The sequence below is a fragment of the Limulus polyphemus genome, unplaced genomic scaffold, assembly GCF_000517525.1.
Source record: "Limulus polyphemus unplaced genomic scaffold, Limulus_polyphemus-2.1.2 Scaffold8665, whole genome shotgun sequence".
Classification (NCBI taxonomy): Eukaryota; Metazoa; Arthropoda; class Merostomata; order Xiphosura; family Limulidae; genus Limulus; species Limulus polyphemus.
The window spans coordinates 15,533-25,837 of NW_013674275.1; the positions used below are offsets into that span (position 1 = coordinate 15,533).

The 10,305-nt window shown below is 30.7% G+C and overlaps 1 protein-coding gene across 2 annotated transcripts; it reads right to left on the reverse strand.

Annotated features, from left to right (window-relative positions):
• Positions 1 to 332: 332 nt before the first annotated feature.
• Positions 333 to 5,514, reverse strand: LOC106475494. 2 transcript variants are annotated; one of them, XR_002608888.1, is made up of 6 exons: positions 5,309 to 5,514; positions 5,083 to 5,154; positions 4,701 to 4,780; positions 3,739 to 3,843; positions 1,897 to 1,990; positions 333 to 484 (listed from the first exon to the last, which is right to left on the reverse strand). XR_002608888.1 is itself a non-coding variant. In XM_013936174.2 (5 exons), the coding sequence occupies exons 1-4, from the start codon at positions 5,171 to 5,173 to the stop codon at positions 1,901 to 1,903; spliced, it is 366 nt and encodes a 121-aa protein (XP_013791628.1). In that variant the 5' UTR covers positions 5,174 to 5,212; the 3' UTR covers positions 333 to 484; positions 1,897 to 1,900. The 2 variants fall into 2 exon arrangements, 1 of the variants encoding a protein (XP_013791628.1); XM_013936174.2 differs by lacking the exon at positions 5,309 to 5,514 and having other exon boundaries at positions 5,083 to 5,212.
• Between the last annotated feature and the right edge of the window lie 4,791 nt (positions 5,515 to 10,305).

Here is a 10,305-nt window from a genome sequence, read left to right on the forward strand (position 1 = left end):
GTGAAAAAAAGTTTGTGAAACACATTATTCTGAAATAGTTCAAGTTACGAATTATCAACTCCTTTAAATATATATATATTTAATTTTCAAATGTCCTTATTTTTATTTTTTGGCACTTGTAAGTGAAGATAATTTTCCTCACTGAAATGTTCTGTGTCAGAATAATTTAGAAAACCTTTTTTAATTTATGAAAAAAAGGCTAATTTTTTATATTTAAAGAAGGTACTAAAAACCATAATATATATATAAATTAAGTATCAAAAATAACACTGTATAACCTTGGCTTCGTCACAACTTAAAACCGTATGAATAAATCACTATAAATTCAAGAATTTTGTTGCTTTCTAAAAGTTTTATTTTCTAGATATAGTTATTTCAGAGTTAGACATATCCCGAAAAGAAGGAAACCACGACAAATTCAGATTATTATATTATAGGTAATATGTAGACTGGTCTTCATCAGCTGTTGAGTGATCCGTTGAAGCTGTAAATATCAATTACATTAAAATAATTAAATCTTAAGGTAAATTCACTTAAAAAGAGATCCAATAACATTTCATTATATGTAAGTCAATTTATTTAATATCATTGTGGTAGAACATATCAAAGTTAGTACATGTTCTAAAATATGAACATATACTGTATATTAGCTTGATAGTCATCCAAACGAAATATTTAAAATATTTATTTTATGTAATATTCATATGTTAGTTCACGTATATATATATATATATATATTTGATATTTATGTTTTATTATTTTAGTTGATTTCAGATTCTATCTGTGTACTGGTTAATATTTCTTCAATAATGTCGTATTTCATTCTATAGTACAAGATGTTCCTACATATATATAGTTAAAATTGTTGTCTTTGGTGTATAGTAAACGTATAACGTTCATTGCCTCAGAGTTATTATTCTAAAGTATAGTTAGTGTACATGAAGCTTTATAGCAACTTCTATCTGTGTCGTTCTATACAAAATATCCACGTGATTACTATTCTGACCAATTGCTTTAAGGTGTCAGCGGTAAATTTATGAAATTACTATACTATACGAAGGTTCGATTCCTCGCGATGGACACAGCTGATAAGCCAATGTGATTTTATTTTGAAACAAACAATGTTTTAAAGTTTATTAATGTGTAAGGCGTGATAGAATGTTATCCATAATTATTTTACGTTTCTTAGATGAGAATGTATTTTTTTTAATTATTTAACAATATATGAGAAGTATACACTAAATATTTTATTTACTTTCAAGGAAGGTGAAAAATTTTAGTAACGATGAGGTATTTTGCTGTTATTTTCACTAGAAAATACATTTGTAAGAGTTAAACGTTTCAAACACCTAAATCAAAACAATGAAGGAACTGAATAACTCAATTCTAGTGAAATGTTGAATTTTACTCATACTTCAAATGTTGGGAACTTTATCAATTTATATAAAGAAATGTTGATTTCTATTAAATGTGTTTGGGTCTTGTTTTAAGAATAAAGTATTAAAAGTAAAATAGATAAAATATAAATAACTACTTTAATAAATAACCACATAGTTTCATGACATTAACAAATCTAATGAACAAAAGAATCATTATAGTACCAAGCTAGTATGTTACAAAAACAAAATTAAACAGATTAATTAATGATAATATTTATAGTATGATTTTAATCGTGATAGTATTTTATATACTTAAACTTAAACCTATGATAAGTAAATAGTTACTACAACGTCTAACCGTTATACAACACGTTACGTTATTTGAAGCTACAAACATTTTAGATGTTATTGTTAATAATAATGTTTATATATTTTTAACACAGAAGATATTCAAGTTTACAGTTAGTTGTTTAATTTATTGTTAACGTATTGGTATATTTTAACGTTATTAACTTACATCTTCAGAAACAGTTCTTCATCATTCCAGTGACTGCAATCTCTGGATCCACTTGAGCTTCTGCAAATTTCTCTCTGATACATTCTTTGACTTCCTGCATACATAGATTAATATGAGTTAATGTTATTTATCATATTACAAGACTGGTAGTTTGATCAACCAGAAAATGTATTTGTTTAAAGCTTTAAAGTTCATTATAGTTCTGTGGTAGGTATATATATCATATATCTAATTCTCCTATAGTATAGTGAGTGTTGACTGTGTTCATCGTTATTTAATCAATTTCACAAGAATAGTCTTGAGCTCATTTCAACTACATCTTACGTTTCAATTTTCAGTTCTTCATAGTTCATTTTACTTTTCAGCTTCATGTCCAACCTATGAGTCTTCAGTTTGTTACTTATTAATCAATTGTTTTCCTTCACATACAGTTCCTCTACTTCTGACCAATCACAGCTCTTGTTCTTCCATGCTAAGCTCTCCAATCATTAGGTATTTGTGTGCTACGTTTATCCTTGTAATAGTATATAGCTCTATATTGTTGTGTCTATCCTTAATCAAATTATTAATTGAGTATAGTTAGTCAAATATTTAGTTTAAAGAATCATTTCGAACGCTGACGTCAAAAATCTGAAAGACATTAGTGACTGTAAAAATTAATCGTGATTAGAAAGGTATAAGCAGTTGTGTTTTACATGTATTACAAACAGGTGTACATATAAGTAAATTTTTAAAGAGGCTGTCAGGTTTATAAGGTAAAATATTAGTTATAAAATATACTCCTAATATAATTTACAAGTGATTTAAACCGGTAGAGTGTAGCGTTTGTTTTCCAAAATAGTAAGGACTAAAACGGATAAAACGTTCTATAACTAGGATAAGTTAATAAAACTTGATAAATTTGTGCTGAAAATTTGACAATGAATAATCAATAATAACTTGAGCTAGAAACTGCTAATCTAATTTGCTTGGACTAACCAATACTTATGTATCTGCACGTGCTTTCACCTTATAGTTTTGTAGCCGTCTTTAATCCAAATGGCAATAAAATAAAAACGGTGACATTGTGATGGCTGTATTATCATGTCTCTTAACATGTGCTTCATTTAATTATTGGCTACATCTTTAGTACTTTATAAAAGCCTTTGCTGCAATTGTTTGAATTGTAGTCTAAATCTACGAGGTGCAAGGTTAATTTTTTCCAATTAGAGCAGACACTGGTACTACAAAAATCCAAATGTCAATAAATTAAAATAAGTTAAAACGGTCCACTTTTACTTTTAAGTGAAGCTGGAGTAAAAATGTCAGACCGATAGCTTATGTGACTTTTTACGTAGGCGTGCGCAAAACTTTTCGTTAAATTTGAGCGGTCTTTGTTAAATAACTTTGCACATGTAACTTGTATGACAACAAATGAGACTCCTAATTGTAGGTTGTAAAAATCTATCAGTGTACCATATTTGAAAAAGATCCGTAAAAGTTAAGTATGTTTTTCTATCAAACAAAGTTTCAGTACTTTTGGTGGAAAGAAAAATAAAATAGGAAGAAACTCAATCAAAATTGGAGATGTTATATCTCAGGTATTTTTGAATGGGTTGCCTTGAAATTTGGTAATTATGGTAGTTTGGATAACCATAGTCCGGACTACAGAAGGTGGAAAATCGCTAAACTATCACTCCTGTTAATAACACAGAGTGAGTCCTGTAGGTTTTTCTTTTTTTTTTTTTTACTGCAAGACAAATAAGCAAATCACCTGTTGAATAAAATCTCATTGTCAAATAAAAAAATGTTTTATTATGCAAACGTATACTAAACATAAAATGATAAAATAGTTATCATCACCTGTAAATCCGCTTCTCTTTCTTTACTACACATTGCATTCAAGAACTCGTCGAATTTGCTAGTAGAATATTTTGCCTTTTCACACTCTCGAACTGCACCTGGAAGCTGGAGATGAAAAATATTTTGTTATATCAACTTTTATATTACATTCTAAAGCTTTTTAGCTTTCATATAATTTAATTGTAAACTTAAGTTTTAACCTTTTAGTATTAAATTAATGTATGAGGATATGTTTGAAGTTAAGCACAAACCTACACAAAGGGATATCTGTGCTCTGCCCACCACGGGTATTGAAACCCGGTTTCTAGCGTTGTAAGTCCGCAGACATACCGCTGTGCCATTGGGGGGCATGTATGAGGAACGATATACTTGTCGTAAATTGTGTTATAATTAGTCTTAAATATGCTTTTGTTTGTTTGCAATCATTTTACGGCTTATAAACTGAAAGTATGCAACATTTTTTGAGACAAAGACAGAGAATAAAAACACAGCTCAAACAAGTATAATAAAATGAAGTTAAAATCACATCGTTCTATATCTGTGAGCTTTGTTTAAATATGACAATATGAATAAATATTTTCAGTTTATGACAAGACTCCTTTCCGCTGCCTTGAAGTTTTGATAAATGTCAATTACAAATATAAAGTGTTTTGTTTCTATACGTAAAAAATTCAATTTTTTAACGTGGCATGAATAATTTTACCGATGTAAAAGTACAAACAAGAAAAAGGTGATATAATACTTTTCTATTCTAGTTGAATATTATCGTGTTAAAACACTATGGCATCCTCTTTTATTATATCAAACTAATCCTAAATATATCAGATATATGAAATTGTTTATCACAGAGTAGAAAATCCGTTGATGTTAGCAGATTCACGGATTCACGTTATCAACACATTGTTTCCAAAACCACAGTGAAATAACGAAAAATAATCAATCATAATACAACAGATACCTACCAATTCTGACTTTCCACTCAAAAATGTTCGGTCGCATTCTTTTATCTCATTCATTTTTCCAGGCATCTCTTTATTAATCTCTGAATGAAATAAAAATATGTTTGATTTGCCTAAAGAGGATATTTTTCTCATGTTACGAAACAGGTTAATTAAAAATACTTGATTAAACGTAAGGAAATATTTATCGTATTTCTCCTTATGATAGATCGTAAAATATAATTGGGTATAAAAGTGTATAGCTTTACTTTACTAATATTTTATTCTAGTTTTCTTTTGCTTTGTTTTTCTACTGATCAAGTACAGATATGAAACGAGAACATTTATTTTAATAATACTATTGCTTAATATTTTATACATCAATAATGTTTGAAAATAAACTTACTACACAACTTTTTCCAAGCTTTATCTATAGCGTCGCCTTTCACCAACGTCACGCTTACGAGCACAAAAAGAGCTGCAAAGAGGACTTTCATGTTTAGAATGTTGCTGTTTTCGTGAAAACTTCAGCTTAGAAAACGCTTTTTATATCATTCATCCAACATTTTTCAGCCAATGATTTCAACTAAATCTTAACTATCCTAAAATTAGTAGCTTTATCGTATATTTACCAATCGTTGTATGCCTCTTTTCACATTGGACCAATAGCGTTTAGTGACAACCAATAACAGAGTAATCATAAGAAACACGGGAGCCTCCCCTTCCTATAATAAGATCACGTGACTTAAATCCGTTCGACTTCAGTTTCATTCCGTGTGGAAGTTTCACTCTGTTATAACACGTTATACATATTACAGGTTGGATGAGTTGTTTGTAGACACTTCCACTAGAACAAAATATAATACAGGTTAATACTGCGTACGTTTCAAACACACGAATTGTATAAAGGTGTTAAAATAGATCCTAAATTCTTCCCGAGAAACTTCAGCGATACAAGTCCTTTCTTAAATAAAACTAGTTTATTCTTTCTCAATATATACCAGAAGGAAAACAGCTAATCAGCGTCAACAGGTTTTGATTGTCCAACTATTTCAACTGCGTAAAAGGATTGACTGACTTATAATTCTCCATGGATGAAAGTATGGAACTTATTCAACGGTGTCATTGCTCTAACCTTGGAACCTTCGATCTGCAGTTTGACACACTAACCACTCGGCCAACTCTCTAAGAGCGCAGTGCTTTCTGAGACAATTTGATGTTGAATCGTAAGTTTAAAGACAACTATGATATATATATATATATATATTATATTACTGTGTCAATTATTTATGGATACTAATGTCTGACATGTTAGTGTTTTCACGGAAATATATGAAAGATGAGCAAAAATGAAATAATAAAACTAAATTGTATGAATATTTTAGCAAGAGCCTTAACATTTACTCATTGTCGATTTAATTCAGTATTGTTTAGAATTTGAAGCTACGAAGTGATCACTAAACACTTTAATCGAACGGGAAATTAACAAACGAACAGAGACGTAACAATATTAAATTAACAAACGAACAGAGACGTAACAACGGAATATATATAAAAATGCGGATGTGTAATTTTAGCACAAGTCACTTAGAAAATATAATACGTAAATCAATAACGTTTTATAGTTCTGACGAAATAAGAGGATAAACATAGGTTGAATTTATCCTCAATCATCAGCAAACATTCAACACTTCGAATTTAAAATGTAGTCAAATTAAGCCTTAAGATATACCCAATTAGTTAATATATTTATAGAGCCTAGAGATACATAGAGTATTTACTTGAGTAAATGTAGTATGTTCCACCATCAATAAAACTTTTTCTTATGTTTATAAATCGTTGTTTGCCTACCTATTGTTATAATATACACAATTACACAATATATCTATCGAATTTTAAGGTATATCCCATTTAACAATACATTTATAAAACCTCGAAGCACACCCAAATTAACAATATATTTACAAGCCCTCCGGTACACCCAGTTCAACAACATATTTACAAAGCCTTTAAGTATACCCGATTCAACAATATATTTACAAAGCCTTTAAGTATACCCGATTCAACAATATATTTATAAAGCCTTGAGGTACACCTAATTTAACAATATATTTATAAAGCCTTGAAGTACACCTGGTTCAACAATATACTTATAAAGCCTTGAGGTACACCTGGTTCAACAATATATTTATAAAGCCTTGTAGTACACCCGGTTCAACAATATATTTATAAAGCCTTGAGGTATACCCGGTTCAACAATATATTTATAAAGCCTTGAAGTACACCCGGTTCAACAATATATTTATAAAGCCTTGAGGTACACCTGGTTCAACAATATATTTATAAAGCCTTGAAGTACACCTGGTTCAACAATATATTTATAAAGCATTGAGGTACACTTGATTTAACAATATATTTATAAAGCCTTGAGGTACACTCGGTTCAACAATATATTTATAAAGCCTTGAGGTACGCTTGGCTTAACAATATACTTATAAGATTTTGATGAAAAGTTTAGAAAAAAAAACGACCTTTACACTCCAGATATATATACATTTGTTTTTATTTTAACCAATTGCGACTTTGTGGCTTCCAATAACGACTATTCTAATATCTATAAGATTGATGAGTCTGAAAAACAATACTTTGTAATCGGTTAGTTAAATAAATATAAGGAAATCTGAAATTATATAATTCTTTTATCGCACATGATTCACTTTGTAAATAACATCAACCTTGTTAATAACGTTTGCAACATACTGTGTACAATTTATAAGACAGTAGTTGACATAAATCCATGTTGAAATGGATCGACGACGGAAGATCAGATTTTTTCATTAAGGAAAGTTAATGAGGCAAATCGGACTTTATAAAGCGAATGGATGCATATTTACATGGAACAATTGTTCAAAAAACAACCTTCCTTCAGAGAGAACTTTAACAATTATCAAGCATTAATAGCCACCTTACCAAACAGATTTTAAATCAAAGTTTAGTAGAGAAAGAGGAAGAGACATTAGCCAAGCTCACGGAAGATGTGGATGAAACTAGAATAAACTGAAGTCATAGATAAACAACTTATCAACATCTGAGTTTATCAGATGAAAGAGTGAAGAAATATCAGCACCCTCTAATGGAGAGTTAGACAACTGGTTACACAGATTGGAGGAAGTAATCCACAAGACAAGATGTGTTTCAATTGCAATGTAAAAGGACATATTGCCAGAAACTACAGACAAAAGCCTTAAGAAATGATTTCAAAGGAAAAGATAACTGGTATAAATGTGGAAAGCATAGATATTAGGTCCAAGACCACGATGAATCAGTTGATAATAAACCAAAGCAACAATATCCTGGGTATGAAAGTACTCCATATATTTCAAATAAGATAAAAATTCCATTATTTAAAGAAACCAGTTCATGGTTCAAACAAAAGGTCATCAACTACGATTGTCTTTGGAGGTATGTCAGTGAGAGAATGGCTAACAAGTTAGCTTAAGAAAATACTGTTAAGTATCTGCTTGTTTGTTAATTTCCGGTAGAAATTCTTTCTGAGGAACTTCAGCGATACAAGTTCTTTCTTGATTAAACCAGTTTATTCTTCCTCGATACAAACTTTTAACACACAGTAATTTCACTTTCAGTACGTTTCTCGTCACTTTAAACTTAACAACTTTTATAATATACGCTATAAATAACAGTGATTCACAATCTCGATAACTTCGCTTTCTACGATTACAAACACACACTTTATATTACCGTAACTACTGTTCGCTTCTTTGATTATCTATATCTCGCTGGCTTCTCTGCCAGGCTTATATACTAACGAAAGGGACGTCCCGAATACACTCGGGCCTACCGAATCATTCATGATCATTCGAGAAATTCATCATGTGTCACCAGCGTCACGTGACTTCCGCTGTTGTAACAATACTTTGCAGAAATAAGTCAACCTAGTGAAGAGCCCGAGGTTACTGTCGAAATCACTTCCAGAACATGTTGCCCCAGTGGCACAACAAAAAGTCTGAGGACTTACAACGCTAGAAACCGGGATTCGATACCCGTGATGGGCAGAGCACAGATAGCCCATTGTGTAGCTTTGTGCTTAATTCCAAACAAACAACCAAACAGAATATGTTTTATTACCTTAGATGTTTGTATTGTTGTTTGGCCAGAGGGGGGGTCTGATGCTATCTGATGGGCGTGGTTTAATAACCAGAACATTCTTCAAAGTTTAGAAAACGATTTGAGCAATATAAAGTGCAAATTAGTTTAGAGTAAAAAATTACTGATTAGTGAGTACGTTACACTAATTTATTGATTACTGGGTTGGTAAGTGAAGTCAGGTATTCAATAATTATTGACTGAGTTAGCGACTTTGTCTTTTCTTTTGTTATTGTCAACCACTTAGTTCAGTTTTATGAATATTGATTGTTCTCAATGAAGAAAATTATAAAGTGAATCAAACTGTTGTACTTTAATTTGAACTTATGTCTATCGGTTGTTTGAATTGCAACTTAAAAGGACACATTAATTAATGTAAGTGACGAAATAAGACGTTTCTTTTATTTAATTAGGTGAACTGAGGTAGTTGTTGTACCTGTCGGTGCCAGATTAATCAGGAGAAACAATGTAAAAATACACATTATACTCTGTTTATCAGATAATAAACAGAAAAGAGAGTGATTAAAAAGATCAGAGCCTGAATGCTTTACAAAAACAGTTGTTATAGCAACGGCGTGTACACGTTCTCTTCTCGAACACTTACCATTTTTTGTTTTTTTATCAGAAACTTGGGTCAATAAATGGTAGGCATAGAACACAAGTGACACAGAAAACTCCCTCAGTTCATGCATCCTGGGAAGACGCAGTGTTTTTATAGTCAAGGTCAATAAAAACTCACATAGGTTAGTTTCATACAAATTTGGCTCTCCACTATAGTACTTATCATAAAATCTGGACTTTATATTTTTGGAAGGTAGATTCTGCTAAGGTTTGTATGACGTCAATGGTTTCGAGATTAAGCTCATTTTGGAGAGCTTGGAATATTCTAAGCTTTCACATTTTAAACAAATGGCAGAATTGTTTCTTCTACCGCCAAGCTCGATGATAAAATAATTTAGAGTGCTTAATCATAATTTAGAAAAACTCAGTTTAAATCGTTTAGTTTCTTTACGTTTTTCATTCAGGCTGTATTTGCATCTAATATTAAATAAAATTAAGAATACCCCTGTCTATCTAACTAATAACCTGTAATGTAATTCCAAACACTACCTAATTATTTTTGTTTGGTGTAGTTACTAGATATATCACAATGAAATGTTTGATATAAATTTCAAACATCTATCAGAACATTTGTACCAAGAAACTAAATACACTAATTATGGTTTAAATCTCATTATTAAGGAAGGGGATGAGGAATATTATGGGTTTCCCTTGGACTTTCTTAACAACGAATATATTCTGATAGGCCTACATATATGGTTGCTTTTCTATCGCTATAGTGTTCGCATTCCTTGCTAGGTAGTAGCATATGTAGCAAGTCCCTCAATCCCATATTTCCTTTACATGCCTAGCATACCAAATCTGAAGAAGAAGTCACTAATAGCCAAAGCTACAGTTGTAGCTT